The sequence below is a fragment of the Lupinus angustifolius genome, chromosome LG18, assembly GCF_001865875.1.
Source record: "Lupinus angustifolius cultivar Tanjil chromosome LG18, LupAngTanjil_v1.0, whole genome shotgun sequence".
In the NCBI taxonomy this organism is placed as follows: domain Eukaryota; kingdom Viridiplantae; phylum Streptophyta; class Magnoliopsida; order Fabales; family Fabaceae; genus Lupinus; species Lupinus angustifolius.
Genome location: NC_032026.1, coordinates 16178017 through 16193989, shown reverse-complemented (window position 1 = coordinate 16193989; position 15973 = coordinate 16178017). Strand labels below are relative to the sequence as shown.

Sequence of the window (15973 nt, the reverse complement as noted above, 5' to 3'; positions counted from 1 at the left end):
CGTTACATTTACTTGTGACAACACGTATATTGTCGCCCACCTTTTCTTCTGGGGTGAGCAAAAAAAAAGCCTTATTGATTTTTCTTTTGTTAAAAGATTTTGTAATAATTATTATAATTTAATATTTCATTCTTTTACAGCTTCTTTTCAGATAAGTGTTGCAAAAAATTGCTTATCGATTCCCACTTTTTAATCAAATTCATTTTACCATAGCTTTATGTATAATAATGTGATGTGTAAAAAAATGTTAAATATATATTATTTTTACTCAGCTAAGTTGCTTTATATAATAGCAGAAAAAATGGTTCGCAACACATTCATATTCAGAATGACCATAATTGGCATAACATTTTTTGATAAAAACCTTCCTAAATAAATTTTCGACACTGTGCTTAAGAAACACACTATCTAACTCAGTTTCTTTCACTTTTATGGTAATTCATTAAGTTTTGTAATTTTATATTTGACTGGAAAATAATATAAGTATAATTTTTTTACTGAGGGAGATATTTATGTGATTGATGTAACTTTCACGATATTTGCTTGCGTGGTGTAAAATTGGAGAAATCGTGACCGTCAACAATGGTTTCTGTTATTTATTTATTTATTTCACAATAATTCGTGGCTATTATCCACGATCACTGTAAAATTTTGTTTTATGAACTAAACTCATGGCTAACTTTCACAAGTTTCATGTAATATAATTTCTTTTATTTTTACCAGTGGTTGTTAAGAAGCACGACTTCTGAATAACCAATAGCCTATTAAATACAAATAGTATAATTATATATTCTTTATTTTACTTATGAATGACAAAATAATAAAATTAAATAAATTGTAGTCCTTAACCACAGTATTATATAAAAAATCATGGTCGTTAGGTAGAAGTTATTTTTATTGACGAAATTGGATATTAACCGAAGTGTTAGTTTTATTGAGACAGAAAATCAGTTATGGTTAGGTAGTACCCCGCCACCAAATCTATAAAGTTGAGAACATTGCGCCACGTACGAATATGTTTGTTCATAGCTTCCCACGTGTTTCACTTTCCCAATTTCCCAAACACAGGTGTCTACCTTCAACACATCCATTTCATTCAAATATACATATCCTTTTATACAATTTTATTAATAATTGCTCATATTTAAAATATAATTAACTACTTAAATAAGTAATTAAAATAAGAATAACTTAGATTGACTAATTTGCGTGACCATGTTTTATTTATAATTCCTTTTTTTAATTGAATGTTTTGATAATAAATTTGAGATTAGAGGTTTTATTGAAGCATAGGAAAAGTGATACAAGAATTATTATTTACCAATATTCTATCATTTCGTTTAATTTTTTTGGTGAATTGAATTTAGAGTTCATGGGTAATTTATATCTTTATATAGCATGACAATTATCATATTTTTATAATTATCTTTCAAACTAAATATATCGTTAGCCCTCCTCATTCATATTTTTAAAAACGTCAAATAAATTTTATATACTCGATTATTTTAAATTTTAAAGATATGCTTTCATTCATAGAATTATATGTTTGATTCCTTCAATACAAGGTCTTTGATTTGATGGAAAAATTACTTCAGATAGTAATAGCCTTTTTGTGTTGAATATATTTGGGCTAGAACATAATTACTTGCAACATATGTAGTCTATCCAAAGAAATAAAACATTAAAACTATATATTATATTAATATTAATAAAAAGAACAATTACCTCACAAAAGTTATAGATATTAGGGAATTGGAATGGTCCTTCCATATATTATATAATACAAATGGAAGATCTTTGTTAATATAAGAAATTGAGCATAGTCTCTTACACTAAAGATGATAGTACTATTTTCCTTTTCCATTTAAGAGTAAAATTGTCTTTTCACTATAAATATCTGACATAAAATAAAAAAATGAAAAATTTTAAAATGGAGTGAAAGTTCATATATAAAAGGGAGTAAGAATCATCTTTATTAATAGAGACATAAGTGTCAAAGAATAACACATAAAAAATGTAATTACACTTTTGTCCTTTTGTTTATTGTGAAATCATAATTTTATCATTGAAAATATGAGTAAAAATGAGATTCTTGTTGTATAAAATAGTGTTTGGAAAGTTGATATAATTGTCCTTTACTCTAAATGTATTGAGTCTTGGTGAGTGACATAGTTGATGGCAACTTTTGTGGAAGAGGGAACTAACTCAAACTCTATTCAAAACCAATCCAAGATGGAGAATAACACTACCACTAACATCATCATAACCAAATCCATTCACCATAATTATCCAAATAATATTAATAATAATATTAAGAAGAGAAAGATACCTTCTTCTTCTGAATCACTTGTTGATGTGATTCCCACACTCCTTTCTCAATCACACGGTTTCATCTCCGTCATAGGGCGCCGGCGGTTAATGGAAGACGCCGTCAAGGTTGTTCCTCATTTCATGCTGTACGGTGGTTGCTACTACGATTTCTTTGCGGTTTATGACGGTCACGGTGGAACGTTGGTGGCGGAGGCATGCCGTGAGAGGTTACACTTGCTATTGGCGGAGGAAGTGAAAATGGAGAAGGAGGAGTTGTTGAATTGGGATAAGGTTATGGGTTCGTGTTTCTTTAAGATGGATATGGAAATTGGCGTTGGTGATGAGGATGGTAAGGGAGGGAATACTATGGGTTCCACGGCGGCGGTGGTGGTGGTTGGGAAGGAGGAGATTGTGGTGGCGAATTGTGGTGACTCGAGAGCTGTGTTATCTCGTGGCGGTGTAGCTGTGCCACTTTCACGTGATCATAAGGTGATGTTTACTTTATTACTATTATTACTCATCATTTACCTTCTTTAAAATCATTTTCTATCTAAAAAGTAAAAAACAATCACTTCAATCTTTTTATATATATATATATAGGAACACCTCTCTTGTCTCATTTCAGTGTTACAACATGAACTATCACATCTGGTTGGTTGAAAAAAATATTGAAGTTAAAATTATAATTATTAAATATTTTTCTAACCAATTATATTCATCATCACAAAGGGATGAGACAATAGATATGGACCTATAGTAGATGCATGAGGTATGATACTCTCCCCTGAAGGTCGTTCAAGCTTTTCCCGGGAGCATGGCATGAGTTACTTCAGTGTGGTAGCGCCGGGTACTCGAATATTGGCTCGAGGCATTTTTTCTACCCTTCTTACTAGAGAGTTACGTGGCTGAAGTGCTTTAAGAAACAAAGAAAATTCAACGACACGATCTTTTAAGTACAATGAAGTAACATTTTTATCATTAAAAATAAAAGAAATTTGAAGTATTTGTCTCTCTAATATCAGTGAGGATCTTATTCTACATGCTTAGCTAGCATGGAGTTATTGAATGGTTATGGTTGGTTTGTAATGAATATGGTTGAATGTAGCCTGATAGACCAGATGAAAAGCAGAGGATTGAAGATGCTGGTGGAGTAGTCATTGATTGGAATGGGAATCGTGTTTTAGGTGTACTTGCCACTTCCAGATCCATAGGTATATTTACACACCACTCTCTGCATTATATTCAACTATCTTATTCATATCACTATATCATTATTCTTCTTGCTCACAATCCCTCCCACCCACACTTGTAATAGAGTTTAAAATTTGTGCAAGTTTTTTACACTATTACCATATCATCTATCATTGATTTGTATTACTTTTATTCCTACAGTTTGCGTCACTCCATGTACCATAAGCTTGTGTTTTGTCAAAAAAATATTTAACAATTAAATTTTAACTTACATATATTTTTTCTGACCAATCACAAATCTATGACTCATGAAGTGACAGAAAGTGTGAGACAACAAATGTGTACCAATGATTTACTTATAATGTAAAAAAACATTTACACGTATATTAAATCCATTATAATAACAAAATTTTGACACTTCATTTATATATACATATTTCTATGCTCTATCTCAATATATTTTATACTGTGGCCCACATTCATGTCTAAATTCAAATGTTGTCCTCATGTGTTTTTAGAAATGTTATAAGAATATAAAAAACAAGTTTTTAAATTGTGGTAAGAATATAGTAATAATTTTGGTAATATTCTCACTCTTATCATAACTCTAAAGTGGACCCTATTTACAAACAAGAATGAATGTTTCCTTTGAATATGAAAAATGTGCAGGGGACCACTGCATGAAGCCTTTTGTGATATCAGAACCTGAGATAAATGTGTATGAAAGAACAGAGTTAGATGAGTTTGTTGTGGTAGCAAGTGATGGCCTATGGGATGTGGTATCTAACAAATGTGCTTGTGAAGTTGTAAGAAGTAACATAAATGCACATATGAAGAAGAAGAAGAAGAAGAATGAAAAAGAAGAGTGTATTACAAGTTATGCAGCAGAGTCAGCAGCATTGCTAGCTGAGTTGGCTATGGCTCGTGGAAGCCAAGACAACATTAGTGTCATAGTCATCCAACTCAATACTATCATTTTACCCAAATAGGAATGCCCCAAGGAACCTTCTTATTTAGTTATCACTTGAATCGCTAGGATGCCCTTTAGTGTGTGTTTTGCGAGTTTGTCGGAAAAACAAATACCTACAAGACTTAGCCATGAGATATACTTGTGGTATGATTTTGAAACATTCAGTTTCTTTTCTTCCCTCTCCAAAATTAAACAACTCGCAAATAGACCTTTAAGAGTCTAATTAGTTTTATTTACTTTACTTACCCCAACTTATTTGATTCTCTCTTTTAATTTTTCTTGGTTGATGTTGTTTTGTATTGTAAGGATGAGTATATTAATCTGAATGGGATTTATAGGTTGAATATCCGCAAGGACATGATAAGCTACAACAGTAAAACTCTTCAAACTTTTCAGTCAGGGAAAGGCCATTGGAAATATTTGAAATAATGAAAATTGGAATGGTCTAACAAAGCCCATTAACTAGTTGAAACACAATGGATTTTGGAATGTTATGCTCACTTGCTTAGACAGAATAAAACATATCCACTCAGCATATCTTATAGCACATTTAATTGTCTCCTAAGTTGTAATCCAGTACATAACTAAATTAAAGAAAAAAGTAAATAATGTCACTGGATAAGTAATTCAGCTTTTGAACCTTATATGTTATCTCTTCATTCTGTACAGATAGCCAGGTCTGTGGGTTCAATAGCTAACTCAATCTCCCTCATTGCTGCTACAAAGAAGTGAAGCTACCAACTATGGAGATCCTTTGACTGCTTCAATTTTGCATTATAGGAAGTTTCTATATCTTTCTGCAATATTCATGATAAGGAAGGAAAGGGGTGCTAATCAACAATTCATGAGAATTCACCAGAAACAGAAAAGAGTCATGTGGAATAACATTTTCTTATAAACAATGTTCCACAAGCCTTGTAATTGTGATGGAATCTCACAGGATGAAAAAATAACCCATACCTTGCAAGCTTCCAGTAAAGGCTGTAAGAACAATGATCTGAAAAGCCTAATGGCGCTTCCAAGTGAAGTTTTATTCCATTCTGCCATAAAGCAAGGTACTAAATCATTTTACTGAATGCCAAGTTGCAATTAGCATTAGATGGTAAATATGATATGAACAGCTTTCCCCCTAGAGCATTTTGGATGGAAACACTGAAGAATTCTCATATGCATAGCTCACAACTTAGATGCTTATAGATTATCATCAAAGCAGGCAAAAAAATTGTAAAAAAGAAATTAATAAACATACCGCCATCAACATCAGCTGTAAAGCCCTCTCTATTAAGCTCTTCTAAAAGCTGCAATTTTCCAACATCAAGATTCACATCAACATAAGAAATTTTCATAAATAAGAATAGTACATCATTTATATGCAAAACATTAATCTAGTTCAAAGCACCCCATTTTACTTTAAGGTATAAAGATGATTTCCCATATTAAAGTATGTTAGTAGAAAGTAGAACTGGAAGTTTCAACATGAAAGTGTCAGCCACAGTAGAGAACCCAATATAATATTCCCCATATTGAAAGTGAAGCAAATAATTGGCCAAGGATGATTCATCTCTCCTACCGTAGTATGCACTGTACGGTTCAATCGAAAATTATCATTAGAAGTGTACCTGTGAAAGGGTTGGAACTATGGTGGGATCAAATTCCTCACAGTGATTTGGATTGATAGGAACACAAACACGGCCTAGAACAAAGAAAATATCATTATTGAATACAAAAGGATCAAATTAACTAATACTTTTATCGTCAATTTTGAAGGATGATATATTTCTCTTTTCACTTTCTCATGGAAAGAGAAAATTAAAGATAAATCATTCTTTAACTGTTAGTAATCAGTAGACACTTAAAAATTCATACCCAGGCATCCAACTATGTTGATAAAATGTGATACAAAATATAGATACAGACCTGTTTTTGGGTGTACACAGAATGGTGCCTTAAGCAGATGATTCATATGCTTTGAAACCTAAGACATAAATAGGTCTATTCAAATAGCTGCAAGATATTTTATCTGAAGAAAACTTGTGAGGAGTATCAGAAATAATGAATGTGTACACATTACAACTGAAGGATATATGAAAGATATTTGACTAAAGAATACAATAAAATGGGCTAGACAAACCTCCATATCAAGCCTGGGGTAAGTAAAAGAGAACACAATTTCTTCAACACATCTATGCAGCCGTTGTGCCTGCAGAAAAAAATAGGTAAGCATTAATAACAACTAAAATATCAGATAATATTTGTTTCTGAAATTCTGCATGCATTCATCGCAGCATTTGTAATTCTCTGGTACCAACAATAGAAGCAAGTATGTGCTAAAATATGTCATAGAAGCAGGGTTTGTTCAACATAAGCCCTCCCTGAGGCTTGCAATCTTTGCCCTGACCTTGGAATTGGGCAACCTTCCCTCCACCCTAAACTTCCCTTCACCAGAAAAAGTCGTACAAAGAAAAAGGAATGTAATTTTTATACCTTATATTTTCCTGATTGCAGCAATTGTTTAAGCTGCTCCCATCGAACAACATTAATGTCATCTTTGGCACTGGATGACCGCCTATTCTCTTGCCACTTGCCCCTGAGTTCAGCAGTAGCAGCTGCAAATACAACTCACAGATTATGTTCAGATTATAGCAGGAAAATGTCATGACAAAGATCATATGGAGGCAGGACAGATACATAATAAAACATACATTGATCAGGAATCATCTCTAGGATCTTCTCAAACCTCTCCTCACTAGAAAGTAAATTTTGACTGGTAAGCAATTTTGTCTCAAAAAATTCCTTGAGAACTTCACTATATGCTCCCCTGCACATATGAAGCACTTCTTAGAACAAGAAATGATAGATCTATCTCAGAAAGATGGTTATTCACTATAAAACTTACGCCAGAAATGGATGAAGAACATGACCCGTTAAAGAAACCTTCTTATAGCTATTTTCATTGCCCTGGACAGAATATGAAATATATAAAGACATTTATACAGGTACTCACAAACTTATCAATTAACACAGCAGTATTTTACCTTGTAGACACGAAAATAGTCAGCAATTGATGATCTCTGCTCATTAGTCAACCTGTAGGAGTAAAGGAGACATTTGAATTAATACACAGGAACCTAAATAGAGGAAAGAAACAATATATAAGTGTTGATGGTTTAGTGTCTCATGGCCTTACTTTCTTGCCTTTCCATCACAAACCCAACAATGAACACCACGTCGGCCACTGAATACCCAGAGAATGTGCTTAAAACCAAAGTCATCTAAAATGGCAACAACAAAGAACAAATCAACAAAAAGAAGACATAACTTGTGAATGACTAACTGACTGCATGCAACAATGGCATAAGGCAATATAGTAAGTAAACTCAAACAATAGATAGTGAAATAGACAAAAACTAAAATTGACACATTAGTTTTCATAACACAAGAAGATAAGTTTACATAAACCAAATTCCCACATTAATAAAAAGCTAAAAAAACTATGAAGTGCTGCTCTATTTAATGAAAAAGTGTAAATTGAAACTTTTGTACTACCTCTCAGTTTTTCACAATGTCATATAAGATGCAAATTATTACCTCTTAAGGCAGTATCAATTACTTTGATAGCTATTGTCATCAATGGCCAGCAATTCAAACAAACATCTGCACCTGAGCAGCAATATCTAACATCATCATAATCTGAAATATCCTACAGGAAAAAAAATATAACCAAAAAATGTAAAGAAGCCATTCCCAACAGAGGCAGAATATTTTACAATGGGCTTTTAACTTGAGAAGCTTACTATATCAAAAATTAACTCCCTCTCAACTGGAGTGAAAACATTATCTCCACTCTGCGCATAGGCATGCCTTTTTGAAGGCTGCAATACACATAAAGAACATTTCAATGAAATTCACCACAACAAAAGCAATAAAATAAGAATTTCAGCTGTGTCTTAAACCAATTCAGATATCAAAATTCATCTCAAGATCCTCCATTCTACAAGTACTTTTTCAACTCAACAAATGTATCAAGATTCAAGGTGATAAAAAGAAACAGCAATGATATTAAGCGAGAATCGGATGTAAATTCTAATCACAAGTTAGCTAATGGTACAGAAGTTATAACAGCAAACTAACAGCGAGTTCACGAAGAAGAACGGAAGGCCAGGACATGAACTTACATCGACGCTATAGACAGGTCCAATGTCTATCTTAAATGGACACTTGTCTTTGATGGAGTTTTCAAGTTCAGCAGCATTATGAAATGATTGGAAGCGCACATATATATCATTGTCCAGGGTGTACGAAAATTCCCTCCGCGACAAGTACGACGGATCGCAACCAGGATGCTTCCCATCTACAAATACACAGCAGATAGCAAGAGAATGAGTGCGAAATTCTTATACATTACAGATCAAAATGCTCGTGTTCTCGTATTTTTATATTATCCAGAATAATTATTTAGGATTCAGCTTTAATCGTGAATTAATTTTTAATGTGTGTCAATATTTTATTACTCGTACCTACATAGACAGGTTTTCACACAAGTTTTTCTCGTATCGAGAATTGTATATCCATGTAACAACGCATCGTACACAAAGTAGGATAACGGAACTTACCGTTACCGTAAGACATCCATTTAAATAGATCGGAATGAGGGAATAGCTTTCCTGAATGGAAAATTAGGATAATAAGAAAAAAGAATAGTGAGTATTGAAAAGGAATAAGAAAAGAGAGAGGGAAAAGAAGATACCGTAATATAATTTGAGATAATTGAGGTTGAATTCGTGAGGGAGGGTAGTTTCATTCCCTTGGTAACCATCGATTTCCATTTCATCTTCTCGCGCCATTTCCAAGACTTGTCACAAATTGTTTCTTTGTTAAACTAAATATGTGAGATCTTCGTGAGCGAGAGAAAGAGCGGGAACAACTTTTCTGGCGGGAACTTACTTCTTTTATGTGTCAACAACTATGGGCTGGGCCACAACGGTGAATGGGCTTACCATGTACTGTTACTCCACACTTTATTTATTTAAGAGTGTAATATATACGTAAATGTAAGTGATTTTTACGCTATTAATAAATTATTTATCATTGAATTATTAATCATCATTAAGTATCGAACAAAAGAAATGTAAATCAATGATAGATAATGTGTTGACTATGTAAAAAACTTTACACAGTCAATGCATAGATTTTAAACTCTTGCGTAAAAATTTATACGCATTCTATACATCTTCTACAATTTATTTATATTACTCTTATTTATGAATCATTATTGATTAAAAATGAATAGTAGATAATACATTAATTGAGTAAAAAAACTGTTATTTCCTCACCATTTTTTTTTTGAATAAGTAACTCATCCATTTTGAGGTTCGTGACTGCATATCACAACCAATTTTGTTTTTGGGAATCAAACTAACAACTTTAAATACTTAAGCTACTAGACTAACTTTTTGATGGTAAGAATAACTTTGTCTACCGAAATAAATGAGTTACTTGTGTACCTGGAAACAATATTTAAGAGATCATCATCCACATAAAACAGTTGGGTAATTTTCTAACTTTAAATCTCTTGTTCTCAACCCTAAAAATATTCATTCCTATTAACTGCTTATTATGTTTATCATTCTCTCTTTGAACTGGTTCATTTTGGATTCTTCCTCAAATTGGAAATTTGGGATTGAGTATACCCAATTCAACAACATATATTGCATGATTAAGAATTTCATTTGTTATATGTGCAATCTATTTTTAGAGATACTTGGTTTTATAAGGATATTTTTATGTATTTAATTAGTTAAAATTTCATTTTGTTAAACATAAGAATTTCGAATATTAATAACATGTGGGATGTTTACTAGCAAAATATCAGACATGAAGGAATACAAAAAGGGGTGAGAAGAATGGCAACTCTTTGTTACAGTGAAGATCAGCACAAAGGTATGTGTTCACATTACATCATTGTTAACTCTTTTTTACACTGTCAGCATATTATACACCATTGATTTGTATTAAAATTGGTTGAGAGTCAATGATAGTTAACTTATGCTGGATGATTTGTTGACAGTGTAAAAACACTTATACATATTAAATCCTTAACATTATACCTAAAATGAAAAGGATATCAAAATTAAGAGTTTATATTGGACATTTGGAGGGAGGCTAACAAACTAGTTATGGGGAAAGAAGTATTTTTCTTCTTTGTTGTCCTTTTAACTCATGGCTCTCATTGTGACTGTAATATTATGATTTTAACTGCTTGCATCATGGTGTCATTTGAGGCTGCCACATTTCGTTGCAATTGCGGTAAATGCAACATAATTACGACTATGGCACAATTTGGAATCATGCTTGACTCATGTTCTGTTATTGATCTTTGTCTTTGTGATCTGACCCTTGAGATGGTTATAACTTTCGCGATGAAACTCGGCAAGAATACAAAGTTGCCTTATGGCTTCTCTCTTCTTCTCCCCAAGGCCAACCAATTCCTCGTCCCTCTGTTTTAGATTCTTTTCCAATTTTCTAACTTTCTTTTCAAGCTGATTCACTGCCTTTACAAGGTTCAGTTTCTCCCCTCCTTCCTTGCTCACACTGGCTTCTAATTCCCATAGTTTTTCTCTTAACAACAATTCCTTTGCTTCTTTGTCGTTGAGTAATGCTGTAAGTCGATCCACTTTGTCTTTCAGTTGTTTCATCTCGCCATTTTTTTTCTTTATCCAATCCTTTGCAAACTGAACCTCACATAACATTTTTGATACAAGGGTCAGCACATAATCTATGTGTTCCTCAACCTTCCTAGCAGCCGAATCCAACTCACCTTGATCACTCACTTTAATAGTCCTTAGTTCGTTTTCATAAAAAGCAATTTTCTCTTGAAACGTTTTGTTCTCTTGCTCATACCTTTGCTTTGTCTTTTTGCAACTATCTTTGTTTTCAATGTTCAGCTGTTCTGCTATATGGATCCTTTGGTGCAAAAGGCGGATATTGTCTTCCATTTTCCTCTTAAACTTTTCTGCCAATTCTTCTATTTTCCTTTCTATAAGTCGCTGATTCATCTTCGACCAAATCTTGGCTTCTTTATTCTCTACACTTATTTGCTCAATGGTCCCTGTTAACTTCTTTATCGTTTCCTCCTTGGTTTCTAACTCGGCGATCAAGTTTTCCATTTTTGCTAGGCTTTCTGAATATTCATGTTGCCTTTGTTTATTTTGTAACTCCAACATGCTTTTCTGTTCCTGCAAAGTGTTCAACTCAATTCTCATGCTTTCTACTTCTTCTGTTAAAGCCATAGTGTACATAGAAGTTTCATTTTTATCGCTCTCATGTTTACTCAATGTAGCAGATATCTCTTCCCTTTTCTGTGTCATTGCTCTTTCTAGTTCATATTTTTCATCCTGCAGGGCCTTTCTTTCAACTACAAGTTGACTAATTTCATGAATTACGCTTCGTACCTTTTCTTCCAAATCATGTTGGTTGCTGCATCGAGTTTCCATTTTTGCTAGGCTTTCTGAATATTCATTTTTCCTTTGCTCATTTTGTAACTCCAACATGCTTTTCTGTTCCTGCAAAGTGTCCAACTCAACTTTCATGATTTCTACTTCTTCTGTTAAAGCCATAGCGTGCTTAAAAGCTTCATTCTTATCACTCTCATGTTTACTCAAAATAGCAGATATCTCTTCCTTTTTCTGTGTAATTGCTCTTTCAAGTTCATATTTTCCATCCTGCAAGGCCTTTCTTTCATCTACAAGTTGACTGATTTCATGAATTGCGCTTCGTACCTGTTCTTCCAAATCGTGTTGGTTGCTGCATCGAGTTTCCATTTCCAGTTCCAGGTCATTTATCCTTGAAAGAAAAAAATCTTTCTCTTTTATCAAACCATGTTCAATCGAAGTCATTTCATCTAATTTCTCCTTTAACTTTTCCATCTGAACCAAGCATTGCGAAACTTGTTCCCTCTCTCTTTCTAACTGAGCTTCTAATTCTTTGTTATGTTTGCATACTGAATCCAACTTTTCTGTTAAGTCCTTCTTTTGGGTTAATGCTTCATTTCTATTGCGTTTTAACTTCTCTTCCATTTTCCCTTTCTGGTTTCTCAAAGATTTCGCTTCCAGTTCAAGCTTGCTGATTTGTGCCATCAATTCAACATTTTTGGATATTGCCTTATCCTCATTGCTTTTGAGTTTTCCCTTTAAGACAGATACTGCTCTTTTTGTCTCTTTCAATAACAATTCAAGCTCGGTATTCTCTGCACCAAGTTGCTTAACTTCATATGCTTGGCTTTCAACTTGTAGTTCAAGATTCCTTTTCTGCCGGTTCAAGCTCTCCACCTCTTGCATTCGAGAAATTAACCGATCCTCAAGCTCATTAGCCTTGTTGTTCAATGGTGCTTGAGTCTTAACAACTTCATTGGTATTATTGGCAAGATTAGAAGAATGTTCCCTTTCAGTGGAGAAAAGTTTATGGTTGAGGTCATTGACTTCTGTAGTATTATTATTAACAAGTTTCAGTTCCTGCTTGACTGTGTCAATTACTACTTCCTCTGAAGAAAAGTAGTCTGATTCTGAGCTAGAGGAAGAAGACGCTGAAGACAATCTCTCTACCCGAGGAATAACTTTGACGTACTCTCCCGTAAGACGACCACACAGTACATACAGTGATTGGTATTGATTGTAAAAGTCCTCAATTAGTCCCACAAGTTCTGTTTCTTTCAAGTTCCCATCTCTTTTGCTTTGCTCTTCGTTCTGAATAAGCTTCAGGACTCTTGTCAGGTTGTTTTCAATATCTGCAAACAATGCGAGAAATCTTGTCTTCTTATATATTTAATCATCACTAAGATCTCAACTTTATGCTTTAAATCATTAAGTTCATAAACAAATCCCAAAGTTTATAAATCTCCACCTTGTCCATTCTGAAAATTCATGTGTAACAAGAGTGTGCATGTTCATAAGAAAGAATCTGCACCTGTTTTGGTTCTTTTGAGTTCTTCAGATTTTTCAGGATCAATTTGACTCTCAAAGGACTTGGTGAATTCCCTAAAGTGGTGCTTCATCATCCTTTTCCTTTGGGTCACTCGCAGAGATTAAATTTAGAAGCACGTATCAAGCAAGGAATGAACTCTTCATTTTCTCCACAAATGACTTGGAATACTGAAATTGACAAGTGAAGACAGACATTACAAATTAAAATCGACTTTGAAATATTGGCCTATGCATATATATATTTTTTATATTTCCGACAGCTATCCTCGTACTGGAGGCAATCCTGTCCGAGCCGGGAACATCCACGGGTATGTGGGGTTAACTCTCATAGCGGGTATTTTTTCTATCCACAAGACTCGAACTGATACCTTGCTTAAAGGGAATCAAACATGTACCACTTGAATCAATACCCGTTGGTAAATGCACACTTTTGTCTCTACCATCCATCATGAGAAATTATTATGTAATAACTCAAACTTCTGCACTTTCTTATCATGGAACAGTACTTTAAACTATGTAATAATTTTAGGGTATGCAATAAATTATTGTTGGTTAGACCTGATACCAACTTATCAATGCAGGTAAAAGCACTCACAAAATAGCAGTTGCACTATCTGATGATCATAAACTTAGTTATCTGGAAACAGAGGTGTAATGTAAAAACAAGTAACAAAATATGTTGCATATTTTCATTTTGAAAATAAAGCATTTCCACTATAATTTATACTATTTTTATTTTTACTTAATTTTTAAAGCACTTGAAAATTCCCATCTACATTTGTAATAAAAACATTCAGTAGAAAAGAGCACTAAGCATTGCATTATATACCTCAGATCAGCAAAACTGACTGTCTCTGAATCTGAAATAGCTAAGAGCTTGATCAATTTTAACATAGGTCTGCTCTAGAAAAAATTCTTGTGCATTATTTATGCACTAATTCTCACAACCTTTTTATCTGGAATAGAATGAGAGTGTGTTAAAAAAAGTATGTTTTAATATTTTCTTCTAATACCCTATGTATCTCATACAATAACTAATATTTTCTTTTAATTAAATTATTCTGGTTAAATTTATTGGAATATGAGCAGTATATAACAAAAATTGTGTGCAAAAAAGTTGTTTCTTGTTTTAATGTAAAATAATCATCCCATGTCTCAATAAGGTAAAAATAATAATCATCCCTAACATGTACAACCTGGTTTCTCTCCCCTGAATAAGAGTATGAGTTTTCTAAAAGTATTCAAATAGGTAATGACTTCTATTCATTTTAGTAACAGATTGTTGTTGTAAGTCATTAATGAGAACTTTTGGGCGTGAAATATAAAAATCTTTTCATATAGAAGAGTTTTGAAAAAAAAAAAACAAATACAGTATCACAAAACATCTTAAAAAAATGATCTAGTCATGACTCAATTAATAAGTATTATTTTGTGTCATTTAGAATTGTTGATACAATAATAACAAATCAAAGTTAGAACAAACATGTGAGGATAATGCACATTCAGTTACCAGATCTATGTCCAAGAAAAGCAAATTAAGAAATAAAATAATGTAATCATAGAGCACCACAATCCAATGTACAAGTTGAAGATATTCAGGGTGATGAAATACAACATGGTTTATGTTTAATTCATACATTCATAACAAATAAAATACAAATTTAATCCAATACAATCTTCATTAGACATTTCTGTTAAGAATTTTATGCCCCTCAACATATTGTTACATGCAAATCATGTAGCAATGGATACAAAACATTTGGTCCTTAATAATAAGGATATAAAAAGAAAGCAGTTACAGTACCTGGAAATGTAACTCGATTTCCACCAACACGATTTTGGAATAGGAAATTTTGAAACTAACAAATGGAAGAGAAAACAAAGAATTATGAAGGGTAAAACATATAAGCAATTTTGAGGGAAGAATTAAAAAAATGTGAAAGAATATCTAATAATAAACATATTCTCAGGTTCCCACTTTTGTGTTTATTGACTTTCTTCCGATAAAAATGGCTTCCAATTCTTGAAATTATTAAGTATGCAAATCACTTGCTTTTATCATAATGAGTTGGGGTCAAATTAAAATAGGTTAAGCTAGATTTGACCCAAAGCATTTAAATTGTAGACATTCTTTTGACCAAAAGAGAGGCAAAAAAAAATGTCCAAATTTAGTTTTTTTTGTTTGTATCCTCATACTAGAGGCAATTCTGTCCGAGACGAAAATATCCACATGTACATATTTAATCAAATTATATAGATATAAGTAGCAATGTACTCTTGTTTAATTTTGATAAATAAATTTGTTATCCTCTATCCTTAGATTGAGTTTAAGGTGGTAAAAAAGTTAAAATATAAATCTTATGAATGACATTATGATAAATCAAATAATGAAAATCAAAGAATTAGGAAAGATACTAATTTATGTTGAACGAATAATGTTAACTAAGACATCAATAATTTAAGAAAACACATGTATTTAAGTTCCAACAAGAGTTTAATTTGGAAATATATTAACCATATAACC

At 32.7% G+C, this 15973-nt stretch overlaps 3 protein-coding genes across 4 annotated transcripts; 1 reads left to right on the top strand and 2 right to left on the bottom strand.

The window, feature by feature from the left end:
• Positions 2158–4852, top strand: LOC109332119 (probable protein phosphatase 2C 8). The gene is made up of 3 exons (XM_019566953.1): positions 2158–2799; positions 3416–3521; positions 4171–4852. Exons 1-3 carry the CDS (start codon positions 2176–2178, stop codon positions 4488–4490), a joined length of 1050 nt encoding a protein of 349 aa, XP_019422498.1. The 5' UTR covers positions 2158–2175; the 3' UTR covers positions 4491–4852.
• Positions 4935–9379, bottom strand: LOC109332118 (DNA primase small subunit). Of its 2 annotated transcripts, none has more exons than XM_019566951.1 (16): positions 9219–9379; positions 9085–9135; positions 8647–8822; positions 8266–8343; positions 8060–8171; positions 7659–7743; positions 7507–7558; positions 7368–7429; positions 7174–7289; positions 6956–7077; positions 6603–6671; positions 6389–6446; positions 6091–6164; positions 5721–5769; positions 5432–5511; positions 4935–5268 (listed from the first exon to the last, which is right to left on the bottom strand). In XM_019566951.1, the coding sequence occupies exons 1-16, from the start codon at positions 9313–9315 to the stop codon at positions 5206–5208; spliced, it is 1344 nt and encodes a 447-aa protein (XP_019422496.1). In that variant the 5' UTR covers positions 9316–9379; the 3' UTR covers positions 4935–5205. The 2 variants fall into 2 exon arrangements, with proteins under 2 accessions (XP_019422496.1, XP_019422497.1); XM_019566952.1 differs by having other exon boundaries at positions 4948–5268; positions 5727–5769.
• LOC109332281 (myosin-8-like) lies at positions 10561–15456 on the bottom strand. Its single transcript, XM_019567217.1, has 3 exons — positions 15254–15456; positions 13433–13617; positions 10561–13253 (listed from the first exon to the last, which is right to left on the bottom strand). The coding sequence occupies exons 2-3, from the start codon at positions 13521–13523 to the stop codon at positions 10828–10830; spliced, it is 2517 nt and encodes an 838-aa protein (XP_019422762.1). The 5' UTR covers positions 13524–13617; positions 15254–15456; the 3' UTR covers positions 10561–10827.

Bases quoted from the DNA above. Each gene is read 5' to 3' on its own strand.
- LOC109332281 (XM_019567217.1), bottom strand. From the start codon at position 13,523: ATGATGAAGCACCACTTTAGGGAATTCACCAAGTCCTTTGAGAGTCAA. The intron at 13,254-13,432 runs GTGCAGATTCTT...CATTGTTTGCAG, and splicing joins ACTCAAAAGAACCAAAACAG to ATATTGAAAACAACCTGACA.
- LOC109332119 (XM_019566953.1), top strand. From the start codon at position 2,176: ATGGCAACTTTTGTGGAAGAGGGAACTAACTCAAACTCTATTCAAAAC. The intron at 2,800-3,415 runs GTGATGTTTACT...GGTTGAATGTAG, and splicing joins CACTTTCACGTGATCATAAG to CCTGATAGACCAGATGAAAA. The intron at 3,522-4,170 runs GTATATTTACAC...AAAAATGTGCAG, and splicing joins TGCCACTTCCAGATCCATAG to GGGACCACTGCATGAAGCCT.
- LOC109332118 (XM_019566951.1), bottom strand. From the start codon at position 9,315: ATGGCGCGAGAAGATGAAATGGAAATCGATGGTTACCAAGGGAATGAA. The intron at 7,744-8,059 runs GTAATAATTTGC...TTGCCATTTTAG, and splicing joins AATTGATACTGCCTTAAGAG to ATGACTTTGGTTTTAAGCAC. The intron at 7,078-7,173 runs GTATGTTTTATT...TTGTATTTGCAG, and splicing joins AGAGATGATTCCTGATCAAT to CTGCTACTGCTGAACTCAGG.